General features: G+C 33.6%; 3 protein-coding genes and 1 long non-coding RNA gene across 17 annotated transcripts; all 4 read right to left on the reverse strand.

Moving 5' to 3' along the window:
* On the reverse strand, window positions 1285-6344 carry LOC107648286. Of its 14 annotated transcripts, none has more exons than XR_002348987.1 (8): window positions 6157-6336; window positions 5880-6078; window positions 5026-5175; window positions 4856-4938; window positions 3592-3879; window positions 3406-3514; window positions 3264-3300; window positions 2858-3145 (listed from the first exon to the last, which is right to left on the reverse strand). XR_002348987.1 is itself a non-coding variant. In XM_021104618.1 (8 exons), the coding sequence occupies exons 4-8, from the start codon at window positions 5107-5109 to the stop codon at window positions 3135-3137; spliced, it is 288 nt and encodes a 95-aa protein (XP_020960277.1). In that variant the 5' UTR covers window positions 5110-5175; window positions 5625-5780; window positions 5880-6078; window positions 6157-6344; the 3' UTR covers window positions 2858-3134. The 14 variants fall into 14 exon arrangements, 6 of the variants coding, with proteins under 6 accessions (XP_020960277.1, XP_020960278.1, XP_020960279.1 ...); XR_002348986.1 differs by having other exon boundaries at window positions 3592-3713; window positions 3782-3879; window positions 4856-5175; XR_002348990.1 differs by lacking the exon at window positions 4856-4938 and having other exon boundaries at window positions 3592-3713; window positions 3782-3879; window positions 6157-6333.
* On the reverse strand, window positions 10514-12423 carry LOC107604666 (dynamin-related protein 5A; the record flags this gene model as incomplete). Its single annotated transcript, XM_016306298.2, is given in 4 exon segments — window positions 10514-10937; window positions 11123-11318; window positions 11423-11551; window positions 12302-12423. Coding segments are annotated over 4 exon segments (629 nt in total), but the record flags the coding sequence as incomplete, so codon positions are not given.
* On the reverse strand, window positions 13450-15687 carry LOC110263411. The gene is made up of 5 exons (XR_002348992.1): window positions 15517-15687; window positions 15179-15339; window positions 14482-14579; window positions 14122-14280; window positions 13450-13513 (listed from the first exon to the last, which is right to left on the reverse strand). It is a non-coding gene; the product is annotated as an uncharacterized LOC110263411 (long non-coding RNA).
* Window positions 16579-17725, reverse strand: LOC107604665 (NDR1/HIN1-like protein 3). Its single transcript, XM_016306297.2, has one exon. The coding sequence runs from the start codon at window positions 17653-17655 to the stop codon at window positions 16969-16971; it is 687 nt and encodes a 228-aa protein (XP_016161783.1). The 5' UTR covers window positions 17656-17725; the 3' UTR covers window positions 16579-16968.

Genomic DNA, 20093 nt, shown 5'->3' on the forward strand with positions numbered 1-20093 from the left:
TATTTTATTTTATTCTCAATTTATTCATCTGTATTACTTATTTTTTTATCTTTTATTCTATTATATGTACTTGCGTATAAATTTTTGCCAAATTTTAGAAATAATTTTTTTATAAATTATATATAATGAATAGTATTTTAAGAATAAAAGTGTTCACTAACTCTTTTTAATTTTTATGTCTTGATATAATTAATAATGTTCAACAAAATTTATTTTAGTAAACATATTTTTGCCCTTCACTTTTAAAATTTTTTAGGTCTGTCACTGACGTGGTGTATCCATCCAGTCCTTGGACACATCCATCGAAAACATATATATTTCAAATAGATAGCTAAGTTTCTAGATTAAAGTCCTTATTGTTAGTCTCACTAACTGCGAATCTAGCTTCCTAATTAACTAAGAGACAATGGTGTGCAAGCCTCCAAAATACTTTGAAGGAATTAGACATAAAATAACAAAGAAAATTGAATTTTAGCAATGCTTAAAGAAGGTCCTAAAGTGATGAGTGCCTCAGAAAAGCACTTAAACTGTACACATAACATCAATAACAAATTAATATATGTATTCAAATTCGCCTAAACCAATCTTAATTACTGTCTTAATCCGTACCACAACAGCAGCAAAGTGGTAGTGCAGCAGAAATAGAATTAGAGAGGTAGCAGCAACAGCAAATAACTATTCGGCAGCAAATAATTAGTACCACAAAAACAGTAGAATAAAAGAAGTGATTGCAGTAGTGGATAGAATAAAATAAAAGAAGTGACAGTAGTAATGGATAGATAAATATAAAAATCTGAACAAAAATAGACTTAGCCCTAAGTAAATACTAAAATAGAAAAAATGTGCATTGATTATATTGACTAATGTATATATAGTACAGTGTATGATGCATGAATTTATTAGGTTTTTAGTTTAAAAAATTACCCATTAGTATTAATTCGAATGTAAGATAAATTATAATGATAAGTGTCATTGCATCATTAATTATCAACTCATTTAGAATTGGATTAAACCCTGTTCTCGATATGTGAATTAAGTCATTAGTCTCAAATACAATTAAATCAAATAAACCTCCCAAATTACATCTAATCTAGACTTGAAACACCGATGCATGCATTAGAGGAGTGGAATGGCGACTTGCTGAATCACCTAGCTAGAATGAATATAAAGAAAACTTAGAATATTTTAACATCAATGATCAAGTCAAATTATTCTTATACAAAACAAAATTCAAAAATTTTAAAATGAAACGGTTTGATCATTTCTAGTAAAGAAAATTGATTACATGTTTTGTCTAAATTGTTAAACTTGTTTATACATGAAATTCAATCCTACAAAATTAGGATTCCAAACCATCAACAAGCATGCATCGTCTAAATCATATAGAAACTTGCCTGCACATAGTCGTTAAATGTGATGTGGGCAAACATTCTCCTTATATACTATATATCTATATATTAGATGAAAAAATTCTACCCATTATTTACTTTGACTAATGCGTGCATCCAAAATAATAGTCAATAGTGAACTAGCACTTCAACACCGAAACAAAAGAAAAAATCAATGAACTAAACTACTGTCAGATATGATTCCCCGTAATGACTTCCTACACCAGTGATATGATCAAACTAGATTATATCTTGGTCTCATAGCCAAGCTGAATCCAAGCACCAGTGAGTTGATTTCTTTTGGTTTCAAGGATAGAAGAAAAAGCTGCTTATTGACCTAGTCAAAGAGGAAAAGACAAGTTAGATATAGTAGATCCAATAATTATGAAAAATATTGACAATGTAACTAATGCCACCCAATCAAATCCCCGTGCATATTCAGCCACCACCAACATAACAGAATCCATATAACTAGTTTATAATTTGGCTATGTTATATACTCATTAAAATGTGGGAAAAATCAATTAATTCAATAAGATACAAATATATAAATACCTACAAGACAATTATCATTAGCATCGGTATTAATAATTCATCTAAACTATAATGAGATTATTGTCGCAATTGGGCCTATAATGTTCACCAAATTAGAAATTGATAAACCTGGGTAGCTATACTAATCAAACAATAAATAAGAGACTTTATTCAGAAACAAACATTAAGTGAACTGAGGCAATAGCACACGTTTTATGATAGTTTTGATTTTTAACACCAACTATACTAAGAAGAGAAAAATGAACCATGTCCAGAGGATAAGACATTGAGCTATTAACTTGTTTGGAAGCTCATAGTAATAATATAAATAGACAAGTAGTGAGTAAATATTCATTTTAACCACCAAAAAATTTGATTTCTGATGCTATGAAAGAAAAAAATGATAAAATAATTGTTTCTGGAACATTTGTAAACTTTTTTATCTGCAAAATATGAAAAAAATAGAAATAAAATTGATAAATTATTTTGAAGTTTCACTTTCCATTCTAGGCAATACTAGTTTTATTTTCTTTTAGTCCATCACTCAAACGCTACAAGGTTTTTGTTGATTTATGGCAGTTTTTTCTCCTATTTGTGGAGGTTTATAACCCCCACTAAATAGTTTGTGGAGGTTTCTAAAATCCCCAAAATTTGAGGTGCTACGAGGATTTTGTGGGGATTTTGTGTATGTTTAGTGGGGGTTTTATATTAGATTTTGGTGACAGTTTTAAATCACTATTGTAACAGTTTAAAACCCCCACAAATTAATTTTTTAATTTAACAAAAAATTAACTATTTTGTAAGATTTTCAAACCTCCATAAATCATGTAATTATTTATTTATTTTTAATTTCAAATCATTCATTAATCTCATCTCATTTACATATTCTCAAATTAAAAATTTAAAACATAAATCTTTTATAACACAATTTCTCAATATAAGACTTAATTCTATATATAAAAAAAATTCTTAATGTCAATAGTTCCAAACATAATTATATATGGTATTATTCTACATAACTATTATTGTTTTTCAAAAGAAACCAAAAGTGACAAAAGAATGATGTATCACAACATCAACAAACTACTAAATTAGCCATAGAACTCTTACAATGCCCTTCATTTCAGCACATTTCTTGATAGTATTACACAGAAAACGTGTGCACAGTGAGCTGAGAAGTTTACAACGGTCCAGCGCTCAATCCTCATAGGTTTAACTGGTTTCTGAAATATGGCATTCAATGTTAGATTAACAATTCTAACTTTTCAACAATAAGAATAGAAAATAATAAGATAAAACAATACAGAATACTAATTTTATTATTGAAATTCCAGCGCCCACCCTTTGGAATGAAGCTCTCCTCATTTCCAACTACAAGCTGCAAATACAAGAGACATATGAGAACACCTTCAGAGGCCTTAAAATGAAAATGTGAATGAAAAACTAAACAGATTTAAGAAGCTGAGGAGATGAAAACATATACTTTTGGGGGCTGTAGAATATGACCTTCAACCCGAGTAAACTAATTGAGCCCTTTGTAAATTTGTCAATGCCTTGGTGTACCGCTGCAATGAAATCAAGGTGCCTTAAGCCTGCAATGAGTAGGGGAATTCAAAATCAAAATGGAACAAAATATTAAAAGGATGTAGGGACCTGAACATAGGTATACTTAGATTTGCATGGACCGTTGAAGGAAAGAAGCTTTAGCATGAAGGTCTTGCCTGCTAGTATTATAAGCTTAGATATATCTCCCTTGCTTGAGCACACTGCTTTCCACACCTTCTCAAATGCCTATGCATATATCTTTATTAATATTTGATTGGGATAAGAAATGTAATTCAAATAAAGTTATTAGTTACCGGTGAATCGTTGGTTTGTCCATTTTCAACTGCTCCATATTGTAACACATTGAAACTTGGTGTCACACTCAATCCTATTGTAGCCACACTCAGAGCTACTATAACATCCAACAATAACTCTTGTATCAAATAATATGTTAGTTGAAACAAGCTAATTAAGGTTGGTTTTATCAAATGGGTTTGGAGATGGTGTTTTTCTATGGGATTGGAGTGGATCTGCCTGGCATGAGGGACCAGAAGCAGCAAAGTGGTTCTCAAATTATTTAGGAAAAACCAGTGCTTTGATCTGCTTCGATATCGGTAGGCCATTGAGTTTGTGTATCTTTAAGCCCTATTTGGTAACTAGCTCAAGACAGAAATATAAACAGATACACAAACTAAATGTGTTTCTTATGGAACAAAATTGTAATGAAACTATCCATAACTTTCCAACTTAATGCAGAGTCACCAGCTAGACTCGCAGATCCGGAATACTATCATAATAAACAAAAGGTCCTTTTTACTGATGGTTATCAATACTTAATTGCATCTCAGGTTAGTTAGAGTTTTCAAATTCAATAAAGTCTAAATATTATTAATAATAATATGTTAGTTGAAACAAGCTAGTTAAGGTTGGTTACACACAATTGACAATGAAAATGACTTTGATATTTTGTGTTTGCATTAGGTTCAAGTAGTAGTTATTGTAAAGAGTGTAAAATCCTCAGGCCTATTACCTACACAAATTAACTTCTGCATATACCAGATTCTCCATGATTATTAGAATAAAAGCAATTCAATTGTCACAAATTTAGTACTAAAATGTCACAAAAAAAATTTTTCAATACTAAAATGAACAAATTACTTGCCTACTTTCTAATAAGTATTATTGATTTTAGATTTTAGAGGCAGTTAAGTTCCATTGCCATCTTATTATGCTAGTTTGTTATCTCTTTATCAAAATTAGTTATTGCTTCACAATTGCAGCTTCTTTTTGGATGTATTAATAATTGAGATATATATATATATATATACCTCTCCAACAAACTATACAAAGAAAACAGATTTAGCAACCATATTGTTTAAACAACTTACTTTTGAGTCCTGTAAGGATTATCACTGAGTTCACTGATTTTTTTTATTAGCCTTGATTTTGAGGTTTTTCAGCACTCTTTTTGCTTGAAAGTAAACAAAAACAAAGCATCACATTCAATACACACAAACATCATAACCTTGATATAATTAAAATAAGATAGCAATATTACCTTGGTCCAATCAATAAGATTTGGATGCTTCACATTCTTATTCTCACAAAGGAAGTCCAGTAAAGGGCCAGGCTTTACAACCATAGTAGTTGACACATCAGGATGGAATTGTACCTCATGATGCAACAGAGCTTTAGGAATCACTCTAACCTAGGAAAGATAAACAAATGAAGTTCAAGAAAGTTTAGAAAAAATTTACAATAAAAATAGTATATAACAGTATATAAGCCATTAGTCCTAATCTTCCACCATAAACCAAATCAATCTTCTTTCAACCTTTCAATACAACAACTAAGAATAAAACACATGCAAGAGTTCTTTAAAGGAAAAGGAAAAACAAGTAGAATACACAAGTATATTCATAATAATGAATTGGTAAACAATATAGTATGATAAAAATTACCAGCAATTTACCAAGCTCAAGAACATCATCACCAAAAACATCCCAGTTATTTAGAAAAAACCTTGTTATTCTCTTATTTTTCTTTTTAAATTAAGAATGTTATCATGCCACACACTAGAACAAACAGCAAGTGGATTCAAAATAACACCACGTGCATTAAAAATGGTAAGGGAGATTGCGTTTCAAATTCCAATACCTTAACTACATAAGAAACTGAAATTAAAATTTCAAAAAGGACAGTTTCATGCTCTTCCTCTTACTATCTGGATATTTGATTAACCGATGATTCCAACAACATGCTCTAAGAATACAGATCTCTTACTTATGGACTCCATCAGCGTAACTTCCCATTCTACTCCATTTCAATTGCAAAAGCAGAGAGAAAATCACAACTCGCAAAAAAGGAACTGAATCTAATTACACAAGGAAAAAAAAGCAGCGAAAAATTCACCTGGACAAGCTATGGCCAAAACAACTCCGGGAATACCAGCACCCGTTCCAACGTCCATGAGGCTAAGCCTCTCATGTGACGACGCGCCGCCGCAGCACGTGCGGTAGCAATCCCTAAAAGGAGGGAGGATCGTGAGCGAGTCCTCGACGTGCCTTTCCATGACTTCGTCGGCGTCTTTGACTGCGGTGAGATTCATGCGCTGCAATTGAAAATGCAGAAATTAAGTGTTAATGTAGTTGAAGAGTTGAAAGAATTGGAAAGTATGAATTATGTATACCTTATTCCATTGGAGAATAGCGTGAACATAGAAATGGATCTGGTGTCTTTGGCGGGAGGATAGGGTTCGAAAGATGTAGAAGATTGATGGCGATTGGGCTTAATCAGAGTAGGTTAAGGACTAATTATTTGTGTGAGGAATTGGGCTTAGGAATTTAAATTAACATTAATTAATGGGGGTTTTATATTTTGCCATAAATAAAATATGTTATGGAAGTTTTTTAAAACTTCCACAAAAAATCCAATAAACAAATAGAAATCTTGTAGTGAAAGTCACAAACTAAAACATGTATTATCATGTAAAAAAACTTTAAAAGAATATTAAAGAATAAAAGAAAAGGAAACAAGAAAAATCATATTAAATATAAAATATTATATAATTGCATGAAATACAGTCCTGTCAGTGTGATGTTAATTCCTAATATTCAATAACAAAAGTTAATGGTAGGCCAACTATGATAAATATTTTCCCCTGATTGAAAATTTGTTTGTCAAGACTTAAATTAGAATTTTGCCTTCCAGCTGAAAAGAACAATCTTCATTTTGGTTCATTTTAGTTGATCTACCTACCAATCTGATTTTAATACATTACCAGTATTATTGACAATATATTTGTGAATCTAAGAGTTTCAAACAAATTCTGATGAAGCTTTATGTGGGTGAAAGCATAAATATATCTTATGATGTGAATGTAAAGTGTTCTTTCTAGTTTCTTGTCAAGTCTTTTCAAAGACAATACACTGACGGGGAAAAGGAATATTCACTTGAGAGAACAACTGCAAATACAGGAAGAAGGCACCAGAGGTTGAGATTGGAACACAGAATCATGTTCGAAACAGAGCAGCTTGGTTCAAAGCATTCCTTTGTAATTTAAGTTCAAAATAAGCACTAAGTTCTACAAAAAAGAAAATCAAAATGACAATCACTAAGTTCAACATCCCCCACATCTATGATAGAAACAATTATATTTTCATTTCCAGTGTCAAAGCATGAAGAAATTAAAACTTATAAAGGTGCTTTTCTCATTTCCATTCAAAAATTTTGAAATTAAATCAATAAACTATGGACTATAATTCTATAGAAAAGAAATGGCATATCAAAATTCTCAAGTACTCATAATATAGATACTATTACTATGCATGTAGATCGTTCTGACAAATACCTATCCAAACTCATAACAAGATATCCCTTTCGACTAACGGAAGGGAGCGGCGACAGAAGAGGTCACGGGTTTGCAGCGATGGAGGGAGAATCCACGGAGGACTTACGAGGGAAGTCAGAGTTACCGCCGAGAAGAGGGTTAGGGGTTTATGGTGGGACCAGCGATGGGAAGATGAGCAGTGCCAAGAAGAAAGAAGCAAGAGTAGAATAGGAGTAGGAGCATCGAGGAGAAGAGGAGTAGTAGTAGAGCAGTTACCTTCACACTTCGCGGCCGCTGTTGGTGGCGATGTGACTAAGGTTCTCTGGTGAGCAGTGCAACGCAGAGAAGCTGTGCAGCGCGGAAGCAGAGTAGCCAGTTCCGAGAAGTAGTCCAGCAGAAGCAGAGCAGTGCCAGTTTCAAGGAAAAACATAGTGAGGCCAGTGACAGTGGCCCGTGGGTGTCTGAACGATGGCCAATGGTGCCTATGCGTGCCCTAATATTGAGAGAGATAGAGAGCAAGCCAGAGAGGAAACTGTGTGTCGTGATGTGGTCTGTATCATAAAATTATTTAAATTTGGGGTTTATGGTGGGACCAGCAATAGTGGGAGTGCCGACAGAGGCATTGTAAGCGCCGGCGATGTTCTTCGTTCTTCAGGGGTTATTAGGGTTAGGGGTTGTGAGTGACGGAGAGTGAGAGAGTCTTGAGGCTTTTGGCCAAGTTTTAGGGTTATTAAGATTAGGGGTTATTAGGTTTGGGGTAATTATGTTTTCTTTTTTTAAAACCTTTTGGCCACGCTTTTAAAGCATGACAAAAGAGTAACAGGATATGGACACGCTTTATAAATGCTACTGTAATGAAATTCTGTTGCCACGCTTTCAAAATGTCCCTGTTTCTCTCTATGGCCATACTTTTGAAGTGTGGCAAAAAAAAACGTGGCCATATCTCTAATCAATTGCCACTATCACAAAAGCGTGGCGACAAGTTTTTGAAGCATGGCGAGAAAAAATGTGGCCGAATCTCTAATCAATCGCCACCTTCATAAAAGTGTGGCCATAGGCCTATTTTCTTGTAGTGACATTTTCTCCCTCAATAGAGCTCCAGCATAGAGCAAAATTCTAGAGAGTGTCTTTCCGTTGCCAAGTTTTTCCAATTGCATATTTCTCTCTAGAATTTTCTCGAAAAGGTGGATTTGATGCAAGAGGTGGATGGCATGGAATTCTCTCTCTGGAATTCTCTCTCGAAAAGGTGGATTTGGGGCAGTTTTGTAATTTAAAAAATAAAAAGTGTTATCTTTTAGATTTTTTATTTTATATGTGGTATATTTATTTTATTTAACGGAATATTTTGTTAACTTTAACTTTTTATAACGATAGGGACTTAATTATAAAATTTGATATGGTATAGGGACTCAATTGAAAAGAAAAAATATATAAGAATCTAATTAAAAATTTAGTAAAACTATAGGAACCAACAGAGTAATTAAACTTATATTTTAAAAATTTTTCTACCAACCTTGATCAGCAAAAAATGGTACATCTTGAAGGCATACAAAAGATAACTATTTCTCATTCTAAAATTTGAATTGACAAATTACTAAACACTTAATTTATAGATATATCTCAATAAGATTGCATCAATAAAAGAGAACAGCCTCTAATGAAAATAGTTAAACCTAAAGATCACCTAAACTATGAACTTAACATCATTTTTACTTCATAAAGAAATCAAATTTTTCAATAGAGAATAATAATTTTTTATTTATGTCTCTTTACCTTTATAATATATCAAATCAATTTAACTAAATCTATATCAAATCCTTTTTCGTGACCTGAAATATTTACAAAAGAGAAGAGTATATTAGAACATAAGAAGTGGGATTTGTGTATACTCTTTGCCAAACTATATCATCAAATTATCACAAAAACTAATATCGTTGAAAAAAAATTGAAGAATTGAAGAAAGCAAAGAACAAGAAAAATTAGGAACAAATCCTCATTGTAATAAACTCACACGACATGAAAATTAGTTCCACGAGATCTGATAACTTTGAACGTAGTTTCAATCGAAGCTTTTAGAGACTCTCGCTAACTCGCCTTCTTGATCTCCTCAGCTAGCACCACTGAATATGCGCCCAAACCGCACTCTGAGTGCTTCAAGCTGTCGAAGGAAAAGCAGAACCAGCAGCACAACTGGCAGTGAAAGATGATGCAGAAGCGAAATATCTAAAGCATTATCGAAACAATCTGAATGGAATCATCACTAAAATACTATGTCCAGAGGTCAACGAATTCAGAGACTCCACGTTTATCTCGTCCGCCATTCATAACTCTATCAGCGACATGTAGACGGAGGAGACAATGGCAGCAAAGAAATGAATGGCGAAAGCAATGACATCGAGATTTTAGGGTATCATAGAAGTCCCTCTCCCTCTCTCGCTCGAAGCCCTCTTTTAAATGTTTTTTTTTCAATTTTTATTATGGGCTAACATTTATTTGGGTTGGAATATTTTTAGTATTGATTAGGTTGAGAGTCTTTTAATAACAGCGAGAGTTTTTGTTAATAATTTAGGGAGGTTTTACAAATTGGCACTAATAAAACACTACAAAAAAAGGGGTTAAAACGGCGGTTATTTTGGGGAATTACGGCGGTTAGAACCGCCATTATGACCAAAACTGGCGCCTCCAAGAAACGCCGTTATTCTGGGCGCCATTCTGGTTATTACGGCAGTAAAAACCGCCGTAATAACCTATGGATAATACGGCGGTTTTTTGAGGGATAAATGGCGGTCTGTAACTGCCATTATTTCCGGATAAAATGGCGGTTTTTGAACAGCCGCCGTTTTTACCAGGATGTTGTGGCATCAGTTCTGTTTAAAATGACAGTTGAAAACCGCCGTTTTGACCATTATAATCGCCATTTTTACTAGGTTATAATGGCATCTTTTGTGTTTAAAATGGCAATTTCTAGCCGCCATTTTTACCAGGTTATAATGGCATCTTTTGTGTTTAAAATGGCAGTTTTTAACTGCCGTTTCTACCAGCGTATAATGGCATCGTTTTCATTTAAAATGGGGGTTTCTAACCGTCGTTTCTACCTAATTATGATGACAATTTTATGCTTTTTAAAATAAGATTAAAACTACCAATTTAAAGTGATATTTTTGAAACTCACTTAAAAATCTCGTAATAACCAAAAGGCATAGTCATAAAATGAGTATAAATAAATGAGTAAATGAGCGCTAAAGAATAAAATAAATAAAATTCATGTTGTATGTTGGACAGCAACATAAGTAGATAAGGCAACATATATAAAGTGGACAGCAACCTTCTTTTCTTCATCATATATAATATAAACTGCTTCTAATAATTTCAAGGAACCAGCTTACCAATAACTAGCTAAGGGTATCATAGAATTCAATTTCTATTTTCAATCCTTTCAAACTAATTCATATATAACATCTATACATCTAAAAATACTAATAGAACATCTAGTTGGAGAAATGGACTGGTAACTGAATCAAGGTGGTGCCTAATTAGTTGTTTGCATTGTTTTGAAAGATCCTTTATGAAGCGGCTGTATGCACACCTTAATGCAGCATGAAAACCAATACAGCCGTCCATGTTAGCTGTTTTACTCCCATCTGCAATGAAAATAACCACCACTCAGCTTCTCTAATCAGATGTATTAAACATATAGTAAAAGATAAAACAATTTCACACAATGATCATTTGCAATTCTGTCATAGGATTTATTTCATAACATTCTAGTGGTAAATACACAACCAAATGAAATAGTGATAAATTTTCAGCAAGGAGAATCACTTACACTCTGAGTCATTACTGCGGTTTCTTTCTAGAGCCAAATCAAATAAGTTTCCTAAAACAAAACCAAGTCTGTCACAAGCAGTATCAAGAAGAGGAGCAAGCCATGATCTAGCAGCAGAACGAGCAATTTCTGCTGCAGCTTCTGTTATTCCTCTTGCACTGCCTCGGCTAGCATGGGCAAGTAATATATTCGCAACCTATTGAAAGCATATCAAAAGAATCTCAAATTGAGGAAGAAAAAAAAGGAAAGATGATATGTTTCCAAATCAGTTATCTAAATTCTAAAAGGTATATGAAGTACCTTCTCCCTTGACACTGGAGGGCATTCAATGGAATAGGCAGCACATCGAAATTCATGTATGACTCTTTCAAAAGCAGCTCCTCCATAAAGGTGCAAAGTAGAATTTGGGGGATAAAAAAAATGGGATTCCTGTTTTGACCTCAGTTAGTAGTTTAAAGGAAAAAGATGAGCATCTAATTAGTAAGCATCTATTTGAAAGGAAATTGGGCTTATAAAAATCATATTTACATTTAGTTTGATAACAAATTATTTGCTACCTATCTCCATAATCTCAAGACTAAATGAGTATTCAACCGACAATTAAATCTCCTCCAAAATTCTTATTACTGCTTCATTTAATAAAGGATATAAGTATATATTAATCTTTGCTACCAAATACAAAGGGTTCTGAAGAATCTTATTCAATAAAAATGGCTTTTTTATAAAATAAAAAAATTAAATGATAAATTATAAATATTTTAAATCATTTAAAATCAAACAAACAAGTAACTTAATAGCAATTGTTTTTACTTTTTATTATTTTTTTCTCATAAAATCTCAAAATCCAGAAAATAAAACTATAAAAAGTAAAAAATAAAAACGCAATAAGGGTCAGTGAGTAAATAAACATGCTCCTGATTCCTGAAGCATGGAAGTCATGACATATAGATACTAGACTCAGAAAAGTATATTAAGGAACCAAAGCAAACTAAAGGGTTAGAGAGATCCAAATTATAAATACTCCAATGTTTAATACTCCTAAGTTAGCAATACACCAATACAACCATGACAAGGCATAGAGATAACTATTTGTATCTCTTTCAGATAGGAATAAATCTTCTATTAGTAGGAAATAAGAAAGAGAAAAATTATAACGAGGAGTGAGGACCTAAACATTACCTTGGTCACATTAGAATGGTCAAGCTTATGCCAAACAACAACTTCTTGTGTAAAAGCTGCCCTCAGAGAAGCTATTTCCGCTTCAGAACGATGGCCCTCTTTCCCCCAATCAAGAAGCTTAACTGACAAAACAAAATGAAAATTATGGATAAATTACTCGTTATTACATCAGTTGGAGAACTGTCTTCACTACTTACTTTGAATTTTTCTTTTATTCAAATTCAGATGAAAGTTACAGGGTTGAGTTCAGCACACATGAATTATTAAAGATAAAATCTTCACCATATTAAAATATAACATTTGAAAAACTAAAACAAGGGCACTAACATTAATGATGACTTTAACTTGAAGAGTACTTGTAGCTAACTCCAAGGAGAAAAAATGTATTATTTTTATTATTCTAATCAAAGAAATTTATTATGTGGCAGCATAATAACCGGCCATTACCATCCACAAGTTTCAGTTATTATATTATTATTATTACTACTACTACTACTACTACTTCTACTACTTTTGTTCTCAGCCTTACATTGATTCAAAGTAGTAAAATTAGGTGCATATCAGAAACAAACAAGAAAGCTTAAAATCAATGGATCTGTTGGCTAAGTAACATAGGTGTCACACTTTGAACTGAAACATTATGTTCAACAAAACTTCATATAAAATTTAGAGCTAGAAACTGCATAAATTTGATGAAAGGTATTAGTACATTTTCTCTTTTTTTTTTTTCTTTTTCTTTGTTTTTAAAACATGTGTAAGGAATCTTGGCATTTTACATGAAAGGTATATAACAGAGAAGAACAGTGCATGAAGATAGACCATTGGAGGGCTCTATTGTTAGTGTGCATGTTGGATTAAATGTAATAGCAATCTTAATCTTATTATATAACTATAACCAATTTTTGGTGGATTTAAAATCCAAAGTTCAACAAAGTAGGCTTTATGTACTCATGTCTGAATTACATGAAAAGTCTAAAACCAACCAGAACTGCAGCTGGAGTTGTGAACATAAAGCATCCAATAAATTCAATAAACTCAATTATGGCTAGAACTCCTAATGCCTCCATACTTTCAATTATGTAAGATTATAAATTGAAGTAAATAAAATTTGACATAGGCTGCCACCAGAAGCACAAATTTGATATTCATACCTCTTAGATGAATCTCCCAATAAATTGTTTTCAAACTCATTAAGCTAATAAACAAATAAACCTGCATGAATCAGGTGAGAAACAGGGTGAGAAATCAACTATCACTCGGTTGCAAACGTCGGAACTTATAGCTATAAATAGATGCACAAAACACAAATATAGATTCTGACCAAGAATATATAAGCTCAAAGTTTGAAACTATAACGAAACATGCAGCTTCTCATCAATCATGAAGCCAAAGTAAATAGCCAATTCATATAAGAATACTTTTTTTTTTGTTATTGTTGTCTGTATCTGTGACAGTAGCATTTGATTTGAGTCATTGGAATTCATATAAGAATGTCACTACCTTAATTATGTTCCACTGTCATTAATTATAGCTTCCTTAAGATTCTACTGCTAGAAGGAGAAATATAAAGGGGGGCAGAGTTTTTGACACAAAAGTAATAAATGAAAGGCTAATATGGAAGTTGTGTACTAAAACTGGAACTGGAAGTTGAAGTTCTTCTGAACCAAAGAATTAATGCCTATATGGTACTTCTAAGGAAAAAAGGTCTCAAATTTATTATTATTCTGAGCATGTAGAGGGTCAAGAAATTTAATGCAACAAGAATTACTGTCTACTATGACACTTTTACTAAAAATAGTAACACTTGTTGGTTACTTTACCAGTATCAATGAAACTAATTATGATATTTTCTTGGTTCCTTATAGAGTAGCCAAGAGTCTCCATGGTTTGGTCATCAAGAAGCCCCATGAAGTCCCATGAATGAGTTGTATGCAGCTTTCTCTTGGAATTGGGGAACACAAAGATCACTTCTGGCATTTCTGCTCAAATTTAAACACAATAGAAAAGCTATTACATTAGACATTACTACTAATCTTGGTCTAAATGGATCAAAGGAAAAAAATATTATTTTACTTCATCTATTCTATAATATCTATCAAACTAAAGATTTGGTACATTCATAACTAACTGTGATACAGATGATTTGCAAATCAAATAGAAGAAAAATCTCAATAGCATACTTGAAATATGATAAGCTTGTTCATCAGTGAGCTTGGCTGCAAATCCTTTAAAACCATGCTTGTAGCTATAAACATGAGAAGCTTGTGCTTCCTCAATGCTGCATCAAAAACAATTCTAATGACTCAAATCAAATGCTACTGCCACAGATACAGACAACAATAACAAATTATATAATAATATAGAAACTAGGCATAACATTAGGAGAAGAAACTAGGCATCTCATCCAGATAATGATTAAGCAACTTATATATCAAGTTCATTGAAAAATAAGCTAAAAAAATAATTCTAATTCAACATATATGTTGCTGGATATAGTTAAATTATCATACATCAAAGAAAAAAAAAGTAACGAATCAAAGAAAAAAGAGTAGTTGACTTGTCTGAACCAGTAAAATTTAGTCAAAGCAAACAAATTTAACAAAATAAGATAATTTAACAAACCCAAACTTGTCTAAATCAAAAACGGATACAAATGCAAATTTAAACAAGTCAGAACACTAGATATTTGAATCAACATAACAAAACCAGTTAAGATAAGAAGTGGTCTTTAATCAACATAACCAGTTCAGAACAACCTCGCCAAGTCGTGGAGAGATCTGAACTTATGACCCCTCGCAAATCAACATTGGCACTAGATCTGAGATCGAGGAGAGAGAGAGAGAGAGAGAGAGGAGGGGGTAAGGTTATGGAAACAACCTCGCCGGCTTTGTAAGCAGTGTCGACGGCAGATGCAAGGAAGGAAGATCCAAGATCCAAGATCTGAGATCTGAGACTGGTTGAACATAAGACCCGATCGGCGTCAATCACCCCTGCACCAACGTCAATCGAATGCTTCAACACAAGACCCGATCGCGGAGCTGCAGAGAAACAAAAACCTCCAAAAATCAGCAACAAAAACAATTCTAAAACCATAACCCGAGCAAAAATGAAGAAATCAGTAATTTCAGTTTCGGTTTCGCCTTCTCTAAAGAACTTGAGAGGGAGCTGCAGAGAAACAAATCAGTAACTCAGTTTAACTTGAGAGGAAAAAGTACCTAGCGAAATTGTAACCGGCGGAGAGAGGAGAAGCCGAGAGGGAAGAACGGCGTTGTCGGAGGAGACGAAGGAGAGAGAGAAGCGAGATTGAGAGCGCCGTAATGTTTCGTTTAATGAGCTAGCTAGGATTGCAGTTCTTTTCTTTTATATACGTGTGAAAACGGCGGTTCAAAACCGCCATAATCACCAGAACCGCCACCAAACATGCCATAATAATCGGATATTACGGCGGTTCTTTAAAACCGCCGTAATATCAATGCCATTTTAAACTCTTTTTTTTTGTAGTGAAATATATTATGAAAGCTTGTAATATCTTCTTCTGAAAAACTTCCACAAACAAACAAGAATTTTTGTGGTGATGTTTCTTTTGTTAAATTTTAAATTTTTAATTACACTTGGGATGCGTTTTTTTTTTTGTTAAAATTAGAATATTTTTACTATTAAGTTGGAATATTTTTCTTGTTAAACTTAGGATATTTCAATGCAGGTGAACCCCGCAAAGTGCACAGAAGAGTTGCGATGAGGCGGAGAATATAACAGCAATGTGATGGGCATTTGAAGACGAGATATAGTGACACGATGAGAAGGAATGAGATGGAATTTCACATTAATGAAGCAATTATAAATTTAAAATTCTATTTTAAAAAATTCACTGGTAACTACTTGGGTACTAGCGGATTGAAAAAAAAAGTATATATCGTGTGAATACCGCTATACTTATCTCGTATCCGTGTTCTTCTCGTGTTATTAGTTTTTACTAACCCGCTTCTGTAGCATTAATGCATTATACTACATATTATTAATCTTGCTCCGATCCTGTTTGGATATTTTCAGAATTGAACCTTTCTTATTAGCGCGATTGGAGAAAAGGATAGAAAATGTGATTTCATTGTGACCTTGTAAAGATTAAGATAACGGCACAATTACGTTAACAATATATTTTCACATGGCTAACAGACAACTTGAGAAACCGGGGAACTAACTAATTACTAATCTACGTAAGACCGAGGGGATATTCAGATTTTATTTATTTATTTATTCACAAATAATAAGAAGATAAATGTATAATAATGCCAAAAATCCTCTCCACTGAATGGAACCGAAGGATATGAAAAATAAAATAAAATAAACGTACATAGTGTAATAAAATCCTTGAATAAGTCAAGGTGTATGACTATAATGTATAGCTATGTCCAAATAAACAATGAACAAATATCCCGTCTAAGAAACAAGAAGGCGAAAAACACAAGGCAACACTGCCAAACGCATATACATGCAGAAAAGAAAAATGCTATATTAACAACTATAGACTGGACAACTACATCAATAACTGGATTTAAACGAAGAGATCGTTTGCGTTTAACTGCAGTTATTAATTTAATTGTCTACAGTATATACTTACTGATATAGCATTTTTCTAAACAAAAGCATAAAACTAATTAATAAATCAATCAGCGACTCCAATCGCACTTGGTGGTCTGAAAGATATCAGAAGAGGAAACACCTTTGGAAGAAGTCAAAGGTACCTGCAAGTCGCAGGTAACCTTTGGCTTGACCTTCTTGGTCTTGATTGCACCAAGCTTAAATCTCACCTTCAAATACAATTTCACTCGGATATCATAAACTCCTTTGCTGTTCTCCTTGTTTAGCTCGGAAACCTGGTCGGTGCTAAGAGGCACCACCTGCTGGCCCTCGAACACGTGGCCCAGCACGGTAGTGTTCTTGTGCCCCTGGTAGAAGGTAGGCAAGAGGTCGGAGTCAAACCTAGAATCCTGAAACAGCGCTCTGGCTTCGATATAGTCGTAGTAGATGCCGAGCTTCTTGTTTGGGTTTCGGATGGAGAAGTTGAGGGTAAGATTGTAATTTAAGGTGTTGCCGCTGTAGTTGAACTGGGTAAGGGACGCGTCGGTGACGTGGACCTTAACGACGTTGGGGCGAACGATGAGCCAGAAGATGAAGATGGCGATGCCGATGATGATGACGATGCTGAGGATGAGCTTGAAGATGAGGCTGAAGATGCAGCCGCAGCAGCAGCCGAGGAGGCCGCCACCGCCGCGTCCCGGACGGTGGTAGGATTTAGAAGGGGGGATGGCGGGGCCGTAGTAGGCTCCGTTGAGCTGTGGCTGGTTCGCAGACATGGTTTGCTGATGATTTGTAGGAAAGAATAATAATTAAGGTGTGTTTGGTTTATGACAAATGAGGGGAGAAATGGTGTTTATAAAGAGGCTAGAACACGTGGAAAAGCGCGTTTAAATAGTCAACAAAATTAACCGCAAGTAACCGGCAAGAAGCTAAGAAGAGTAGTATAGTCACTAAATAATTAACGCGTGTTTGGGTGCTTCCGTAAGAACACAGAAAACATTGCAAGACGCGGTTACTTTGTGTTTGTGTGTGCGGGAGAGAGAGAGGTTTTGAGGCGCGTGAATAAATCAAAATTGGAGCAATTCTGTGTGATTAGTTAGTTCGTGGAAACTTCTAAAGGCAATGATTCTTCAACCTCCCTCAGCTGCTCCCTTTGATTCCTCTCCTTTTCTTGTGTTCCAACTTAATTCTCATGCATTCACTTCTGTTTAGGATTAGGTTTCTTTTAACCTTTTGTACTAGCTTAGATTATTAGGTGAGACATATTTTATGATATTAATTAATATTAGTATTACACATACTCTCTGCTCCATATTGTTTGTTCCTCCTTAAAATATTCTCCCTATACTAATTCTTCAAACTTATATGTAATGCCACGTAATCAACATGTAGAGTTAATTAATTAGTTATAAAAAACATAAAAAAAATTATCTTATTTAATTTTATTAATTATCGTTATAATTAAAAAATATTAAATAAAATAAATTATAATTATTTTTGATTAATTTTTTTTAATTATTAAACATTTTTTATTGAAAAACACTACTATTCATGATGATCATCGTTTGCTAGTACTTATCGGCTATCGCTATTCAACCATGAAAATTAAAATTAAACCGACACTTCACAAAACACCAATTCAACCTTATCGTGCCTTTGATTATATATATGAAAATGAAAGATACACATATATTCGCTTTGTTTAAGATATCCTTTTACTAAGTTAAAATGAATAAATTAAAACTTTGAAAATTAAAATAAGAGTAAACTATCATTTCTATTCATAAAAGTTGAAAACGCTAATATGACATATCTACTCATAGAAGATAAAAATTACCATTTATACCCATAAAAAATTGATTTCGCAAGCAAAATTATCCAAACTCTAAATAATTACATAAAATCTCCAAACTATCCCCTTCTCTTCTCTCACGCACGCACCTACCCTCACTCACTATCTGCAGCATCTAAACTATCACTGCAGTAGCATCATCTCCCTTCCTTCTCTCTCTCTCTCTTTCTCTCTCTCTCTCTCTCTTGAACATCAACATAGCCCAACCACTATCCTCTTCAAAATCACAAAAAAGAACAAACTCAGATCAAATTGAAGAATAGAACATGTATAGATTCAAAATAAAACCCTAATTTCTTAGAATCTTCACCAAAAATTGTCAATTTCTCAGATTCAAGATCACTATTTCATTGCAAATAACACAAAACATTAATTCGATTTTGGTGACGCTGGGAGGAGATGACGAAAACGCATCGCTAGGAGGAGAAGAGAGCAGCGACGCCGAGAGAAGAAGACGAAGATACGACGACAAGTAAAGCAAAATCTAAATCATCAGCACCATCCACTCTTTGCAGCTCTCTGATTCTGAATTCTTTTTATTAGTTCTACCAACAAGCAAACCAAAATCTAAATCATCAGCACCATCCATCACGGACGCAGCACATGACCGATAGAAAAAGTCAGTGACCATAGCTGCATTCTCCGCCATGTTGAGCCTCCCTAAAAACGCGATCTCCACAATGACCACAAATGCCACCACAAGAGGCATTAGATTTGAACATTTTCGCTTCAGAACCAAACCCAATTGAACCGATAAAACCAGTAAACCTTCGTGAGTTGACTCGGTTCTCGAGCTTCGCAGGTTCTGCACGAGACCCATCGATCAACGGATTCTAGCTCTAATTTCTTGATTCCTTCAATTTCAAATTTTAAATTGGCCAAAAAATCCAATTGGGGATGTAAAGGGAAGAACTTGGTGCCGTTGTAGCTACGATTCTAACCCACTTTCTACGATTTGAATGAAGTGAGGGAAGAAGGATAAAAATGAAGACTTGTAATTTTTTTTCTTTTACCTTTTTTTTGTCAGTGGAAGAGGTAAATATTTTTCAAAGTAATGCAAAAACCTCCCGAAGAAGAAGAAGAAGAAGAAGAGGGGAGGGTGCTGCAGCAATGCTGGTTCACGGTTTAGATGAAGATGAAGAGGATGAGATTCAGAAAGGGTAGTTTGGAGATTTTATGTAATAATTTAGGGTTTGGGTAATTTTGCTTGCGAAATCAATTTTTTTTGGATACAAATGATAATTTTTATTTTCTATGGGTAAATATGTTAACATTTTCAATTTTTATGGGTAGAAATAGTAGTTTACTCTTAAAATAAAAATCAAAAAGTCAGCTTTATACTATATATACATAAATGTAGAT

This window comes from Arachis ipaensis, chromosome B06 (assembly GCF_000816755.2).
Source record: "Arachis ipaensis cultivar K30076 chromosome B06, Araip1.1, whole genome shotgun sequence".
NCBI lineage: Eukaryota > Viridiplantae > Streptophyta > Magnoliopsida > Fabales > Fabaceae > Arachis > Arachis ipaensis.

Bases quoted from the DNA above. Each gene is read 5' to 3' on its own strand.
- LOC107648286 (XM_016352213.2), bottom strand. From the start codon at position 4,090: ATGGCCTACCGATATCGAAGCAGATCAAAGCACTGGTTTTTCCTAAAT. The intron at 3,515-3,643 runs GCAAGACCTTCA...TACTCATTGCAG, and splicing joins TAAGCTTATAATACTAGCAG to GCTTAAGGCACCTTGATTTC. The intron at 3,301-3,428 runs GTCATATTCTAC...TTGTATTTGCAG, and splicing joins TTAGTTTACTCGGGTTGAAG to CTTGTAGTTGGAAATGAGGA.
- LOC107604665 (XM_016306297.2), bottom strand. From the start codon at position 17,655: ATGTCTGCGAACCAGCCACAGCTCAACGGAGCCTACTACGGCCCCGCC.